Source organism: Vanacampus margaritifer, chromosome 6 (assembly GCF_051991255.1).
Source record: "Vanacampus margaritifer isolate UIUO_Vmar chromosome 6, RoL_Vmar_1.0, whole genome shotgun sequence".
Taxonomy (NCBI): Eukaryota; Metazoa; Chordata; class Actinopteri; order Syngnathiformes; family Syngnathidae; genus Vanacampus; species Vanacampus margaritifer.
Window position 1 is genome coordinate 5,197,171 of NC_135437.1, and position 17,600 is coordinate 5,214,770.

A 17,600-nucleotide genomic window follows, 5' to 3' on the forward strand; every position below is an offset into this window, starting at 1 on the left:
TATTCACCTTGAAGTAACTCCCATTCTTTCTGGTGTCGACCCAATCCTTGAGTTCTTCGTTTCTTACTAGGTGGCTCCTCCATGCTTGCTTCCACGATATTTACTCTATGTATATCTACGCATGCGCATGTCAGCGCATTTTTTTTCCCCCGTACAAAAGTCGGTGTACGGCGTACATGATTTGAAATGGTAAAAAAACGTATAAAATACGTATAAAACGTACAAGTTGACAGGTATGGGTATGCCAGAATGCCCAGCATGGCGCAGAGCCATCTGCCAAATTGCCATTCATGCTAAACAAGGCTACTGTGTTATAGCTAAGTCAATTGCGAGACCTACAGGCTAATATTAGGCTACCTATCACTCTAAAATGGTCCCCACCACTCATTTAAGTTCAGAAATGACTGCATGCCTTTAGGGTTTTGATCGCAACATGTCATATAATAATTTAAAAATGTATTTTAAATTAAAACAAACAAACAAACAGTCCCCATTAGTGTATTGATACTGTATCCTATAGTTATTTGTGATGACGTATAGGCCTACTGGGGGTGGTTATCTGAGAGAGGCTGCAGAGCACGCTTGTTTGCCAGGGAATCCTGCATCTCCACTCCACAGTGTAGATTGTGAGGGAGTCTCCGGAGAATATTGAGCGTGGCTGACGTGCGCTCGTGCGTCGGTGGGAATCTGCTATGCGGAGCGTTGGCGTTGAGAGGGGTAGCTCGGTGGAAGTGGGCCGAGCAGCAGAGGGATAGAAAAGACATATGCACATCTATATTGGGACATCCCCAGCTGTCCGCGGCAGAAACCTGACCAGGTGGCTCCTTGGCTCATGGGCGCGTCACGACGCACAGAACCTACAACAGCTTGCCTCTCACGCTAATCTCCACCTCAGTGACGGCAGCAGTGCGCGCAAAACCTGGAGTGCGATTCTTTTTTTTTTTTATTGGTGGTTCAGACCAGTTTCCACGGAACTTGCACCCACTCATCACTAAGGAGGACTCGGACAGCGGTTTTGCCATTCGACGCTCCTGACTATACGGACACGATGACTCTTTTTGCCAGGATTTTGTAAAAAGTCTCTCGAGTAAAGAGTCACTTCACACTGTTATCATGTTGCCAGAGATAAATAAGGTGAGGAAGCTTGTTTATATTAATTCTTTGTATTATAGGTATTTAGTAAAAGTATATTATAAGATGATCCAAATTCTGTTATACAGTGGGCGCCAGTTCTCTATTAGTGTCACATTATAACTAGCTGCACATTAGTTGTATCAGAAATTAAAGCTTTAAAATACTTTGCAAACATATTACCAACATATATAATACATAAAAATGTGTTTATTTATGTATTTATTTATGTATGTATTTATTTATTTATTAACAATCTAATATTAAATTCAATATTTTCAAAAGCAACGTTTTCTATGTCACTCTTGTACTTGAGCTCACTGGCTTATGCATGTGTACTTATAGGGTTTAATATTGTGGCAACTAATCACTAGTTCACTGTCTATGAATTTGGTTTCCCAGAAAATGCTGGCCTGATATGATTTTAGGAAAGCCCTGTGTTGCATTTGTTATGATGATAAAAGTATGCAATATTATCTCTACTGACTGTTGCAAAATGTCAATTCCCCATCCACAAAAACATTCCATAGTTTGCCTGTGTCACCTGAACAGATAATTATGCTGGAAAATCAGATACCTTTCTATTTTTGACGTTGCTTTGAGCATCAGTGTTTGACAGCTAATGGCAAATTTAAAAAGTGATTTAAATATTGATTTGCCTCTCCTCCATTTGTTGACCCTATGACCAAGTGACCGAGCACACGGAGGCAACGGTTCTCTCGTGCACCTGCTGCGATGACACACCATTGTGACTTCTAATTCTTTTGTCCAAAAAATATGGCAACATTTATTAATTCTCTTACATCTTGAGTTTAGATCTGAATTTTCTAACTTTTATTAAACTAAGGCACATATAGTTATTTTACATTAAAAACATCTTATTCACCACCAAACAAAAATTTCCATAAAAAAATCAATACTCATTAAACACACAGGTTAATAATGTACTGTAACTTTTGCCTGGTGGAAGTGCATTTAATTGTTTTACCTCTAACTACACGTGCCTGGCATATAGGTTGATCAACAAATATACTTTTTTTTGTTAATCCCAGGAAATGGATGGATGGATAAATAACTTTCAGACAAATTAAATGACACTGGATAATTTCTTGTTGTACACGTTATGATTCTCTCATAACATACTAATGTACTGCAGCACATTGGTTGGGAATGACTGGCTTATCATACTAAGCGTGCAAAACAAAGAAAACACAAGGACCAGGGCCTTTAGAGTCAGTCAAGCAAGAAAATTAGTAATTTTGGGTTTCCAATGGAGTATTTTTAATTGAGACCGATGAAAAGCATTTACCCCCTAAGCAGTGAAAGAATTTTGCTTCTTAAAACTTGTTATTGACAGTCATTGTTAAGTAAGTTGGCATCTTGTCATGTGACGTCATAGGGCTTCCACATGCTCAACACTCATTAATCAGCTCAGCCATTTTGGTGATTTTTTTGTTTGTTTGTTTTGTTACATGCCAGCCTACCACAATGACTAACATCCACTCCTGCTTCAGATTGTAACATGACTACTGACTACAGTGAAGACCACTGTTTTGCCAAAGGAATGGCTTTAATGGGGAGATTGGAGGCAAAAAGCCCTTTCAGGATTCTGTTTACTTTGGGATCATCATCATTCTTCTATATCCCAAATGATTCTTTTGGAATTAATTTGTTGTTGTTGTTGCCTCACAAACACAGGGCAAGGTTGAGATTAGTGCTGGTGTTTTTATCTTGGTCAGTATGCCTATGTTTCACCTCTCTCTCCCTCTCTGGGCAGGTAGAGTGATCAGCATGTACTTTATCTTCGAATGAGGTTAAGCTTTATTTCACCCATATGGAGCCAACACAAGCTCACGCGCTGATTAAAAAGGCACGTGCCAGCCAGATTGGTGGCAAAAGGGATTCATCCCAAATTCCCCAGTTCCTTTTTATAGAATGTGAAAGTCAGTTGCTTTTGACAACAGAGCTTCTCTTGAACACATTCAGCCATACACGTGTACATCCGCTGGCAAGCACATGGGCATGCACATTATCAGGCACTGCAGACCAGGAGGGAAAAGTGCAGCATATGAGAGAGAATCGTTGTTGCTGGGATTTTACGGAAGTGATATATTTTTAGATCTCAGTGCATTATTTTTGGCAGCATGGCTGCAATCTTGCTCGGCTGCCTGCAGTGTGTGTGTGTGTGTGTGTGTGTGTCTTTGCGTGCGTGTGCGTGTGTGCGTGTGTGTACTTGTATGTGTGTGTGTGACAGGGAATGAATATGAAGACGACTGCTTTTATCTGAAAAGGTGTTAAAGGATTCCTAAATCTGACATTGTGGGTGACTTTGTAATTCTCTGTTGCCCATTTCCACTGTGCCAGAAATGAACAGCAGTAGATTTTCTTTAGCTGACTAGTTATGTACTTTAAACATTATTATTCCTCCCCCAGACGGCACATCCAGAGCCCTTCCCTCACAGACAACAAGCAGAGGGTAGTCGTCTTGGGTCCAACCGATCCTGCTTACAGGTCAGATTTTAACCTCTGCAAGATGCTGCAGTAACTTGAATATTCGTCAACACTATGGGCTTGAAGGGTGCACATTTGATTGTGCACGCAATGTGGAAGCTGTTTGACAGTTGTTGGAAATTAGTTGACAAAACTTCATTCAACTCTGTATTAGCAGTGACAATTGATGGTGGCCTCAGCCAGAGCAGTTCTTCATGTGTGCTGTTCCAAGTTTTAATGCAATGTTATTCAGGGTGGACACTCAGGACAACTTAAAACAAACAAAACATGACTTTTATGTGGTTACTGGTGTCACCCAAATTATCAAACCATCCATTCATCCATCCATCCATCATTTGAACGGCTTAACTTTATGAGGGTCAATATATTTATTTTCTGTAACTCAGTAATATGTTTATTTTTCTTCCACTAACATTTCCAATTCCAACACTTAAATATTGCGCCTGTGATGCTCTCCTTAATGTGCAACCAATTCAATTTAATTAAAAAAAATTAAATAAAAAATTAAAGGCATACAGAGCAGCAGTTGAGTAGCAGGTAAAAAAAAAGAAAGAATAAAAATATGATGAAAATCATCAACGCTAAAACCGTAAAGCGCAAAAACTCATTTAAATAAGGCAGTTTTTATGACAATTTTTACGCTGAACGCAATACTTTCTGTTACCAAGGTGCACCGGGGACACAGAAGCTTCATTCACCGAAATGCCCAGCGAGGTGCAAATCGATCTAAAACACGGAAAACTATAGACTTCGCTGGCACAAATTAAGTTGCACTCGTTTTTACGCCGAGCGCATGGGTACCTGTCTATGAAAATAGGGCCCCATGTTTTTATTTTTGTTGTCCTTTTGAATAGTATTTTAATCATGTTTACACTGACCAAAAAAAACTAAAACATGACTGATAAATAGAAGAATGTTTCATTGCATGTGGTGCCCAAATTAGCATAAATGCTTAAAAAGCAAGCTCTAGATAGGGGACTGTCACCCGAAAACAAAACAATCCCCTATTTTACCTTAATTTGTAATTTGAACATGTCTATTGGATTCCAGTAAATTGTATTATATTTTTATTGACTCCCATTTAATTTATTTTACCTGTAAAATTCCCGGATTAACATACAAATGTATAACGGTTATCTCCAGTAAGATATAAAAAACAAAAACAAAATGCATATTCATCTTTTTTTCTCCACATCAAACACAAACAATAACACATTTATTTAAAAAGATAATAATATCCATACATCCATTTTCTGAACCATTCACAGATTTGTGCAACTTTACTGTTTACTTACATTTATCAATTAATATCACTTTTTATCGCGTGAACATTTGTCTATATATACAGTATGTAATCACATTCATTTGTGGCAGGTGGCAGCAACCAGATATAATTCTATCTCTGTGCATCATAAACAACATCAGCAGCAGAAACACAGCACGTGAGCAGAAACATCACATCAAATGTGCATACCGTCTTTCAGTGAGAAAACATATATATACTTTGTATCTCACATCAGTAATACTTTACAGTGATGTGTTTTATTCATGTCATATATAAGAATAATGCCATTCTAACTGATTTAACTGGACATATTTGTGGAATGGCAGCTAACAAAATAATGGCATGTTCTAAATCCACTGTGTAATTCCCCCGCGTGATACTGATATAGATCTTTACGATATCTAATTCTTTGCAGCGGACTTGGCATTGGACTGGGGTTTAATTTTACCCATCAAGCTTTCAGAGTATGCCTGATGGCAGCCAGAGAGGAGCAGGTTGCTGCTCTTCTCCCCCACAAAGCTCCCAGAGATGACACCACGACCCAGCTTAGCCAGGACCTATAGGACTTGTCCCCATTACCCTCAGTAACTCCAGCCTCTCCCTGCTGGGGGTTTTGATCACCTGAGCCTCACACTAAAAAGTGATCAGCCTAACACAAAGACATCCTGATGAAAGGGGCTGTGACAGGCGCGCGAGGACAGTGTAAAAAATATATTATTCATTTATAGGTCACATTCGTTGACCCACTCTACTTCTTTTGTGTTTACTACTGTGTTGTATTTGGTGAAATAGTACATCTCCATTGTGGATTTTTTATTTATTTTTTACCTCACTGTGTATGTCTTTAGATATGTCATTAGGTATACAACTGTAAAGGTGAGCAAGACAAAATATCTCATCATGTGACCCCATTCTATTTGATTACTTTAAAATGTATTCACTTTCAGCCTATTTTTTGTGTCATAAATTTTCGTTTGCATTTCATCATATAGTGAAGTTAGTAGTAAAATGTATTTTTCACTTGCAGAAGTTTGGCCAAGGAGTAGAAACTTTGCCTCAGCTGGAGCCTCCAGTGGTCCAGGTGGTTGTCAGCAATGCCAAGAACCAGCACCAGCAGCAGTCCGACCACATCCTGCCTCAAATTGTCAATCAGGGGCTCCACAACCACTGCCAAACAAACACAGTAAGGCTGTCATTATTCAGCTTTCTTGTATTCTTATTATCAGTCTGATAAGCAGAAAAGGGGTTTTTCAATTTTAAATTGTGATGTGAATAATGTTATTCAAAGTGAGGTGATTTAGATACTGATATGATTTCTGTGGAACATCTTGAAGGTCACTGTGTTATCAATAGTCATAAACATGCAACTGTAGGCTCTTTTAATAGCTTAGTGTGGATGAGAGCTGAAATCTGAATGTCCATGAACAGATTGAGAGGGCCAAACCCACTCAGCAGTTCGCCATGCGATTTGGTGCAGCCATGGATAAAATATCAGTGTCCCGCAACAACAAACTCTTCAGTAACAGGCTGAACAAAGAAAAGGCACCCGAGGGTCGAAGGTTACCAATGTCTCCCACGGGTATGTATTCATGGAGCGCAGTAAAACATTACCTGCAAAAGTAATCTTATTCATTGACTCATAGTAAAGAATAACATGTTTGCATCATGGCACTTGCTCACCCTCCCACTCTCTGCTCTTTGATCAATATGATAACATGACTCATCTGGTCCTCCTCCTCCTCTTCCAATCTGCTAACAGATTCAACCAACAATTTCCAAGATCGCCTGACTGAGTTTGAGAAGGAGGAAATCATGGACTACGCCGAGATCTGGTTCCTCGGGCTGGGCTCTCAAAAGATCGAGGGCTCCCAAGCTGTGCCGCAGAACTGCGGTTATGATGACGAGCATGGGAGCTACATCAGGGTAACTTGATGATACTACCACAAGATGATCATTTACCCTCAACAAATTACCTATTAAATTTGTCTTTCTAAAAAAAAAATCCAAACATTGTAGCAGAGATTTAAGTTTGGCAAAGCACGTGTTGAACTGGTCTATTGTTTACATCTGGGGTTAATTTAATTATGAAGCTATCACAGGTTCAATTTTTCTGGGAACATATTTTGAGAGCTAATCTCTATTCTATAGTTTATCCCAAAGGTGTGGCGGCCGTGGCTCAGGATGTAGAACCGGTCGTTCAGTAACCAGAACATCAGCTCATAGATCGATCCCCGCTCTCCCCAAGTTATTTGTCGTTGTGTCCTTGGGCAAGACACACACATTGCCTTCTGTGCTACTCACACTGGTGTATGGAAGGTGCAAATGTTTGGTGGTGGTCGGAGGGGCCGTACGTGCACACTGGCAGCCACGCTTCCGTCAGCCTGTCCTACTTAAGTAGCTCACCGCCGCCACCACAGTGTGAATGTGCGGGTCATGAATAATGCATTCATTCCATTGTAAAGCGTCTTTGAGTGTCTAGAAAAGCGCTATATAAATCTGATGCATTATTATTATTATTATTATTATTATTATTATTATTATTATTATTATTATTATTATTATTAGAGTAAATTTGACTCTGGGACCAAATAGACTCAGTTTTAGAGTAGGCTAATATTTACACTTGGAAGAGAGTAAAATAAAGAATTGGGGGGAAAGGGTGGGCCTTTAGCTTGGGAGACTGCCACACTACCACCTTAGCTATGCCAACTCATACTGTTTGCTTATATCCAAGAAGAGACCAAACACATTGTTTTTGGTCTTTTGGAGTTACGAAGATTCCAGCTGACATGAGCCATATACTATCACACAGCAGGAGCTGCGTACCTGAGGGATTAGATCGACTGTCTCCCAAGCAGGAGGCCGTGAGTTTGTTTTTCGACCCTTGAGTGACTTCTATTATTTTTCCCAATTCTTTATTTTACTCTCTTCCAAGTGTAAATATTACTCTAAAACGGAGTCAATTTGGTCCCACTTTAAATAGAGTCAAATTTACTCCAGAGTATTTACTGTGTAATGTATTCTGCTCCAGCACAACAGAAAATGGCATTCCCCAAAATATTTCCACATTATTGGGATTATATAATAAACCTTAAATGTCTTGGTAACCTTAATAATTAAGATATCAGGGAACTGAGGAGTGTAGGCCAACCCCTAATGAGCATTAATGTCCAAACTTACTTACTGTACACTAATAATAAAGAAGAATTTTATTTGCAATGCACTTTATATTACAGCAATTTCAAACTGCTGCAGAATAGAAGGTTTAAAAAAAGAAAAAAGGGCAACGCAAAAAGGCTCTTGTAAAAAAAAGTCTTAACATCTTGTTTGAAAGTGTCAGTAGTCTGTGGGGACTCTCAGGAGAGCGTTCCACAGCCGAGCCACAGACGAGAAGGCCCGAACACCCGTGGTGCATAGCTTGGTTTCAGGGACTTAGAGGGTGTTTGTTGTTGCAGAACGGAGGGTTCATGATGAGGTCTTGAGGTGTGAGGATAGTTCTGAGGTATTGGGAAACATGTCTGTACTGGTGGGTGAGGAGGGAGATCTTGTACTCAATTCTGAAAGAGATAGGGAGCCAGTGAAGTGATTTCAGGATGGGGGTGATTTTCGAATTTGCGCAAACTCATCAGGATCCTGGCAGCAGTGTTTTGGAAGCTTTAGATGTTCTTACCAGGAATCCCGATGAGAGGTGTTTTGCAGTCAGCTAGAGGAGACAAAGGCGTTGATAAGCTTCTCTGCACCTGCCAGGGATAGCATAGAATGGAGTTTTGTGATGTTTCTCAGATGGTATTTTGGATGGGTTTCCATTTTAACACCCAGATTGGTGACACAAAAGGTGGAAAGGGGGATGATTTGGCCAGAGAAGGTCATAATGGTGATGGCACAAGTTTCTGGCAAATTAAGAGTCATAGTACAGGTAACGTCAGCTGTTTGTTTGTTTTTTAATCAACTTGTGTCAATATTAGGCTGCTATAACTGTGCTTCTTTTGTTGTTGCAGGTGCTGCACGACCATATCGCGTACAGATTTGAAGTACTTGAAGTGATTGGCAAAGGTTCATTTGGGCAGGTTCTGAAATGCTTGGACCACAAGACAAACGAACTTGTGGCTGTTAAGATGATACGCAACAAGAAGAGGTGCAAGTTGGGAAAATCTTTTTTTACTTTTGGATGCAGTGGTAAATATGTGACTCAACATATTATTTGCTCTCCAGGTTTCATCACCAAGCTTTAGTTGAGCTGAAGATCCTGGATGTGATAAAGAGGAAAGACAAAGACAACCTTCACAATGTCATCCACATGAAGGAGTACTTCTACTTCCGAAATCACCTCTGCATCTCCTTTGAGCTTCTCGGGTTGGTAACACCAACTCTTTCTCTTGTTTTTCGCTCTTCCTTAATGGCATGCACAGAAACAATGCACAATTTTGGTCATATTATGTTTAGGAACGATTTTCCTGAGCAAGGTGGTATCACGTTGATGTCAGAGTGTGACTGCATGGGATCAGGGGTTACGTGATTAGTGTGTACGGTAGGCGTAGGTGTCCCTTCAAATAGAAGACCTTTAGAGGACAGCTTGGACTGCCACCTTGTCTAACATTACCGTCACCAAACCCTTTAGTTAAGGCCTTGATTAGAGCCCTATCTCTTACCCTTTCTTGCTTCATGGTGTAGAGGTTCCAATTACACCAACCATAGAGCAGCTCATCACAACAGACAGCAGGAGAACAATGCCGACACAATTATGTATTATTCTCAAGTGGAGAGGAAACTATTTAACTGTAAAGTCTACAAAAATGTTTGAAACTTTAATCAAGCTACCAAAAATATTGCAATCTTGATCTTAATACAACTCTAGCTTACCAAATTGCATTGGTTCATTGAGCCTCAGGTTTCTTAGGTCAGCTGTTTTATCTTTAACTTATGTGCAGGTCTTTTTCTTAATCTTTCTAGGCCAGTATCGTTGGAGGGGGGGGGGGGCTGTTTTTAAATCATGTACAACACTTTGAGTTGCATATTCTGTACGAAAAGTGCTATATAAACAAAGATTGATGGATTTCTCTTGTCAGGGTGAACTTATATGAGCTCATCAAAAAGAACAACTTCCAGGGCTTCAGTGTGGCCCTCATCCGCCGCTTCACCCATGCTCTGCTCAGGTGCCTGCAGATGCTCCACAGAGAGAAGATCATACACTGCGACCTCAAGCCGGTATTGATTCATGCAGAACCAGATAGATAGTTGTTGTATTTTAGTACAGAATGTCACACTGGAATAGAAGTACAATGAAGATACAATTGAATGCAGAATTTTTTTAGTAGCCCTGCTCAGCATTGTTGTGAAAATAATGTAGAAGACACCTGTGTCACCTTGTGGAGCTGTATAGTATTACACTAGCATTGTGGACAAAAAACTAATGAGGTTTTTTTCAACAGGAAAATATCCTATTGTCTCAGAGAGGACCAGGGAACATCAAGGTGGTTGATTTTGGATCAAGCTGTTATGAACAACAAAGAGGTGACAGCATAATTCCATGTGACCTTTTATCAGTGCCAAATTGTATTTACTGAACACTCTATAGCTACCCCAGCACAATATAACAAGATGCAAAGTAAAAGCTGTATCAAAAATCAAACCTTAAAGATAAAAATATATGAACACAGATAATTCCCGAAACAAAACCTTTGAAGGAAAACAAATTTGAGCACAGATAACAGACACAGGGGCCCAACTTTCATGTGCGGTGTAAATGGGGGAAGAACTTGCTGCAGTCATTGCAAGAGATTGGCACACAAAATGCATTAAAAAGGATTTGTGGATGATGTAAAGTTGGCCACTGTGGAGTAGTCAGGGAGGTACTTTAATAAATCTATTTTTGATGATAATAATCATAACTTGTTTAATGAATTGATTTCTACAATGATTCAGAGAGATTGACGCTGTGGCGCACACTGTTGTCATAATTTACTGTATAAATGAAATACGATGTCTACACATATCCACGGACAAATCTGTTAGCCTGTGCCTCGATCAAATCCACCAAAATTGTGTTACACCGCCTGCGCCGCAACTTAGACTTGCTTTTAGCTGGTCTAAATTTGAATCTACTTTCTGCCACATCAATAGAAAACGCCCTTTGTCCGTCGTAACGCCCAGTGAGGCACATTGCGGTCTGCCAAATTCCCAAACACGGTAAACTAGACCAGTGGTTCTCAATCGCGGTCCTCGAGTACCCCTATCCAGCCTGTTTTCCATGTCTCCCTCAGCCAACACAGCTGAGGATCAGTATCAGGCTTCATGCAGAGCTGGTTGTTTGAAACACCTGTGTTGGCTTAAGGAGACATGGAAAATAGGCTGCATAGGGGTACTCGAGGACCGTGGTTGAGAACCATTGAACTAGACTATATGCCGGCATGAAAATGACGTCAAGCACACGTGCGCCTGCCTACAAAAATTGGGCCCACAGTGTCAAGCAGTATGCTGATATCTGACGGTGAAGGAGGTCCCAAACGTGATTCTCTTGATGCGTCCCTACAAGCAAATGGCCTAGTACACACAAATACCATGCAGGAATACAGCGCCAAATGGTTTGCACAAGAATACACAAAACCAACAAGTTCTCATTATGTCCACTTTCAAGCTTTACAGGATGCGGCCAGTTTCTAATCAGACAAATGGTAGTCACCTCCTTGTAGCATAAGTAAACCAAGTTTTCCTCTCCCATATAGAGGTGGAAATCACAGAGTAACTCATACAATCCAGTAAGTGTAGATAGATTGTAAGACAAAATACCTAGGATACATCACAATAACAATGTAACTAAAGAAAATAAAATGTATCAAAACAGGCTTCTTCAGTCAAACGAGAAGTATGAGTAGGTGAAGTAAATTTAAACTCTCTTCACCTCATCCAATGTAGTGTACACCTACATCCAGAGCCGCTTCTACCGCTCCCCTGAGGTCATCCTGGGTCACCCCTACAGCATGGCCATTGACATGTGGAGTCTGGGCTGCATCTTGGCTGAGCTCTACACCGGGTACCCTCTCTTCCCTGGGGAGAGTGAAGTGGAGCAGATAGCATGTATCATGGAGGTGTGCATGTGATTAATCACTCTCTCACTTGCTGTTGTAAATTAATCTCCAATACACTTAAGTGGCCTAATTTCTTCTTCTTTTTTTGCAGCTTCTTGGAATGCCTCCAAATGATTTTGTTCAGTCTGCATCCAGGAGGAGATTGTTCTTTGGTAAGAAGTCATTCACACTCTCTTTGCATCCCCTTCAAGTTTGTTAGATGCTATAACCTTTGTTGGGCAATAATTTTAGCTAACGATAAGGCATTTCTGAAAAATAATAATAATAGTAACAAGAGCCTTATTGCACTATTTATCTTAGTGAAGTTCTGAATTTCCATGGGCTTGTAGAAGGTCAGACTAGATTTAGTCATGAGTGTAATGTTCAGCTCGAATAACACCTCTGTTTGTATTGATGTTCAGACTCAAAAGGAAATCCCAGAAACACCACTAATAGTAAGGGAAAAAAACGAAGGCCCAATTCAAAGGAGCTGTCAACTACACTGAAGACAAACGATGCTTTATTCTTAGACTTTATCACACGCTGCCTCACGTATGTTCCAATTCTCATTCACTTTCAAAATAGGCACCACTTTAATTTTATTGCTCAAAAAAACACTCCTTTCTTATCCGTTGTGCCTTTTAGTTGGGATCCAACTAAACGGATGACACCAGATGAGGGTTTACAACACGACTGGATCTTGGAGGGGAATTTCAACAAAGTGAAGCCCAGAACCAAACCATCAGGGAAGAAGCCTACGGAAAGTGTGACCAGCACAGACAGAAATGGAGAATACAATTGCATCAAACAAGCCAAGAGCAAATCTGGTGAGTCAGAAACATTGTTAAGTGGAACCACTAAAGTCTGCCAGTACAGTTAACCCCTAGGCGTTATTGTGACCATTTTTTGGCTTTTTGTTGGTTCTGGCCAAGCCATTTCAAAATAAAATACTGCCCACGGGTTAAATAATGGTATTATAATGGCAACAGTTTCAATAGAATAGAATATATTGTTGTTATTTCTATTACTTATGGGATAAATGTTTTGAAATCAAAACAAAGCTGTCAATTAGCATCCTGGGAACAGATTGTGTTCGACCTCAGAGGTTCCACTGTAAAAGTTTATCAAGAATATGCAGATACAACTTTCCAAATGCCATGTTGACTGCATGCGTGCCTAATAGAGCATATCACTAAGCAAGAATCTAACATCCTTTCTTGGGAGGTACAGCAGAGAGGTTCAGCTCAGAAGAAAACAGCGACGATGACAAGCTGAAGAGACACAGTTCAGACACAAAGACGGCCCCGGGTGAGCGTCTGCGGCCAATCGGGGCTTCAGCAGAGGACGAGGCGTGTGAGAGTGCGGATTCCAAGCTTCAGGATGGCGATTTAGAGAGGCCTGTTCACATTGTCATCAAACCTCAGGAGGAAGAGGCCATTAGTATGAACATGATACCTCACAAATAAAGACGATTTTAAGGAGAATGGCTGATCAGTTGTGATATGTAAGCAACACAATTTTAGAAGATGGTGTATAGAAAAAGTGACATTAAAATATTCAAGGAAATATAAAGCACTTACAGTATGTTGTTTGTAATGTTTCTATGTTTTTCAGCCTCATGGATGGGAATACCCACAAAATGTACAGTGAGTAGTTAGTAGTTAGATTTTTTCTTTGTTATTTATTGGGCATAGTCTTGGTTGAATATTGAAATATTTGACAAATGTTTATTTTGTAAAGAAAAAAAAGTGGCAAGAATATTCAAATTCACTTGTTCTTCTTTTTATCCTCATTGTTACTTTACAATCTTTCTCATGCTAAACTATGAAAGTGTGTGCGCGTAATATAGGCCGAGCCAAAACTTTTTGTATGCAGAGACGCAATGTCATGTATATTTTAACTGGAGCACATATACTGCTTATTAATTTGTTCATTTATTTGTTTTTGTTTCATATATGATTAGGGAAACATGTGCACCTTAAAAATTATGTATTTGTGATTCCATTATTGTATATTGTGTCCAAAATGTGTGTAGTACAGAATCCCCTTTTGTATGATACTTTGAATGTCTGTATTATAATATTTTTACACTAGAAACTAAAAGACAATCTTAGTTTGTGCCTTGCAGTATTAGCTATCTTGCACTTTACTGGTGTGTAGAAACCGTTGGATTCTTATACTTGTGCAGTACAAAGACATCTCCCTGCTGACAACAGTGCAGTAATGCTTATTTATCTTATTGCAGATGGGTTTTGTCTTGAGACAACATTAGTTTGAAACAGGCAGTAACGTCCTTAGTGACAATCAGAACAGACATCTGAGATTCTACGGTAGAGACTGAACATGACTTTTGAAAAGTTTATCATTTTCATGTATTTTATGCCGAAATAAAATGTTCTTTAATATTTTCGTGTCTATGAATTTGATCATGTAATTAGAATCTTCAGAGCTGCTAATAGGGAGAACAAATGATACGAAGATAGCAATGTTTGAGTTGAACTATATTTAATAGCAAACCAGTTATTAGAAAAGTACTGTTAATATTATTGAGTAATATAATTAATTCCTTGCGACCCTTGTGAGGGATAAGTGGTGGAATGGATGGATGGTAATTAATTCCCAATTTCAAATACAGTTAGTTTGTTGACAGCTAAAAAAAAAAAAAAAATCTTCTTTTTTTTCTAAATAAAAGCACATAGTGTATACAGTACATAAATGGCACCTATGTAAAAGGTGTGTCAGAAAAACATCCACGACTAGTGTCACAAAAAACTAAAACAAAACCCAAACTATGAGTTTTAACAGTCAATGGGATTGCCTTGGTGTACAGTATACAACTGACCTCAGACCATAGCTCTCTGAGGGTCACAGGGGTGCTGGAGCCTATCCCTGGCTGCTTTGGGAAGTAGGTGGGGCACACCCTGAACTGGTTGCCAGCCAATCCCGAGTACACAAGACAAACAACCATTCAACACCCACAATCACACCTAGGGACAATTTAGAGTGTTCAATTAATCTCCCATGCATGTCTTTGGAATGTGGGAGAAAACCAGAGTACCAGGAAAAAAAACACGCAAGTACAGGGAGAACATGCAAACTCCACCCACGAAAGCCAAAGCCCAGACTCAATCTCACATCCTCTCCAGTGGGAGGCAGACATGCTAACCAGTCAGCCAGGCCACCTCTTTGTCCACATGCTTTTATATAAGTATCCTATGTGTCAGGTTGTCAGGCAATGAGCAGCAGGGGTGCAACTACCTACTTTCTGAGGGGTATGCACACATGACAGGCGCTGAGAAGAACATCCCCATGTGATCGAGCTGTGAAGGATCCCGGAAGAATCCTTCCATGAGTTCATGAAGGTGTGTGTGGCAGGGAAGTCTGGATAAAATGTATAAAGTGTATACATATACGAGAAGGTTTATTTCAAAAGGGAAAACCTGACACTTGTAGTTTGGCTTTTAAATATATCTTCTGTGACATAAAATATGGAACTTTTCTGACACACGTGACATCACACACTAATGATGCAGACAAGGGTGCAGACATAGTTCATGGGGCATAAAAAAGTGTAATAAATAAATAAACAAACAAACAAATAAATAAATAAATAAATAAATACATTTTAACCAGAGACTAACGTTATTATTATTATTATTATTATTATTATTATTATTATTATTATTATTATTATTATTATTATTATTATTATCATTATTATTATTATTATTGGCCTTGGCCCTTAAACACTGTTGACAATTTGACATATAACGCCGTCGCTCTGTTTTGGTCCTCACTGGATGCCGTAGACGAAAAGATGGCGACCCTTGCGCTGGTTGCCCGTCCTGCGAGTGTCCTTCCAAAGATTACGAGTGAGTAAAGTCAAACTAGTAGTCAGTATGTGTCTATATGGTTTTGTAAATTTTAGGTTTGGTTAATACAACGGCTTCACACAGGCTCACACTGCAAACATGAGTGCGTATTGAACGACCTTGCTAATCATCTTGGCTAATGGCTAACGCTAGCTAGGTGTTAACTTAGCTGTTTTTGTTCAGTGGCTGGCTACCTAGTGACACTAGTCTCACTTCAAATCATGTGTCAACGTTACGCGAACTGTTATATCGCTCAGAGCAGTAGTTAAGTTTGTCTCCATTCATGAGCGTGAGAAGATGAGCTGTAACAAGGTGTCAAGAGTTGTCATGGTGTGGGTTTCACAGTCTCCGATGTAAATTGCAACGATCGGAATGGCTGGAACTACGAAAAAATACATAGAGAGTATTTAGCATTATACAAGCATTTAAAAATGTCATTGTAATGCATTTCTGTCTGACTAGGGCCTAAGCAACCCATGTCAATAATGTATTGTTTGCTGTAATTATTTGAATCAAATGTAACGTTATTTTCAGTACAGTATTCACCAAAAATGTGTGTATCTACAAGTTCTTCAAATCTAATGTGTTATTTCAACTGTTTCAATTTATTTTTCTCTTAACGCATAACTTTCAGACAAGTCCATATTATTACAAAGTTATTGCCACTTATAAGTGACCCTATAAGTACATAATAGCTGGCATCTCAAGAGTATTGTACCTCTTTCCAAATAGAGGGTTACTGTCCCCCCGTTGCATTGTCAGCCTCTTGCGTGGGCCCGTCTCAGCAGAGGAAGCTGCACCATGCTGTCATCCCCAAAGGGAAAGGAGGTCGCTCGTCATCCAGTGGCATCGCCGCCACGGTGTTTGGTGCTACAGGCTTCCTGGGGCGATACGTGGTCAGTCGGCTGGGTGAGTGAAGAAGGAAATTGACTCTTCCTCACTTCCTTCAATGCAAAGCTAACATATAAGGGTCCATTCTCCCATCCACTCAACCAAATGTTATTTGTTGTCTGCAATAAGTTGGAATCCAAACCTTGATGCCTTGTTAATCTTTTCTGGAACATAGACATAGAGTTGATTTGGTGTGTTATTGGTTGGAAGGTCGGATTGGCTCTCAGATCATAGTCCCTCATCGCTGTGATCAGTATGACACCATGTATTTCAAGCCTATGGGGGACCTTGGACAAATCATTTTTATGGTGCGTACATTCCAAAAGAGTTCAGTGATGTTCCACCCAACCAAGAATCTCGGACGCCTCACATTGACTTTATTTGAAATTCTGCTACAGGAGTGGGATGCCAGGAACAAAGACTCCATCAAACGAGCTTTGGAGCACTCCAACGTGGTCATCAACCTTGTGGGAAAAGAGTGGGAAACAAGGTATTACTTGACCTGACACAATTTCCAACTAAGTAATCATTGAATACTGGCATTTATTGACTTTTATTTGCCTCTGTGTGTGAAGGAACTACCGATTTGAGGATGTCTTTGTGAGCATCCCTCAGCAAATCGCCAAGGCAACCAGAGAGGCTGGCATCACTAAGTTCATCCACATCTCTCACCTCAACGCTGACATCCGCAGTTCATCCAAATACTTGAGGAATAAGGTTGGAAACATGCTTCCCAATTGCCCAGCCGTATAAACTGCTCATGTTTTATGGAAACCGCAACAGATTTAATGACATAAAATGAAATCTCAATGCCTACATTTTTTCTTTTTTGAGGAAAGTGCAACA

At 39.8% G+C, this 17,600-nt stretch overlaps 2 protein-coding genes across 4 annotated transcripts in view; both read left to right on the forward strand.

Moving 5' to 3' along the window:
• The first annotated feature begins 604 nt into the window (after window positions 1–604).
• Window positions 605–14,396, forward strand: dyrk4 (dual-specificity tyrosine-(Y)-phosphorylation regulated kinase 4). 3 transcript variants are annotated; one of them, XM_077569207.1, is made up of 14 exons: window positions 605–1,134; window positions 3,565–3,642; window positions 5,955–6,110; window positions 6,356–6,506; window positions 6,687–6,850; window positions 8,926–9,062; window positions 9,140–9,280; window positions 9,994–10,132; window positions 10,357–10,438; window positions 11,840–12,012; window positions 12,104–12,164; window positions 12,414–12,543; window positions 12,637–12,818; window positions 13,216–14,396. In XM_077569207.1, exons 1-14 carry the CDS (start codon window positions 1,114–1,116, stop codon window positions 13,455–13,457), a joined length of 1,857 nt encoding a protein of 618 aa, XP_077425333.1. In that variant the 5' UTR covers window positions 605–1,113; the 3' UTR covers window positions 13,458–14,396. The 3 variants fall into 3 exon arrangements, with proteins under 3 accessions (XP_077425333.1, XP_077425335.1, XP_077425334.1); XM_077569208.1 differs by having other exon boundaries at window positions 606–1,134; window positions 13,222–14,396; XM_077569209.1 differs by lacking the exon at window positions 3,565–3,642.
• Window positions 14,397–15,771: 1,375 nt separating this feature from the next.
• Window positions 15,772–17,600, forward strand: part of ndufa9a (NADH:ubiquinone oxidoreductase subunit A9a) — a 14,673-nt gene continuing 12,844 nt past the window's right edge. The window contains exons 1-5 of the mRNA XM_077568415.1: window positions 15,772–15,863; window positions 16,596–16,772; window positions 16,965–17,062; window positions 17,153–17,244; window positions 17,330–17,471. Of these exons, the coding sequence (XP_077424541.1) occupies window positions 15,809–15,863; window positions 16,596–16,772; window positions 16,965–17,062; window positions 17,153–17,244; window positions 17,330–17,471 (564 nt within the window). The 5' untranslated portion in view covers window positions 15,772–15,808. The remainder of the gene's footprint in view (window positions 15,864–16,595; window positions 16,773–16,964; window positions 17,063–17,152; window positions 17,245–17,329; window positions 17,472–17,600) is intronic.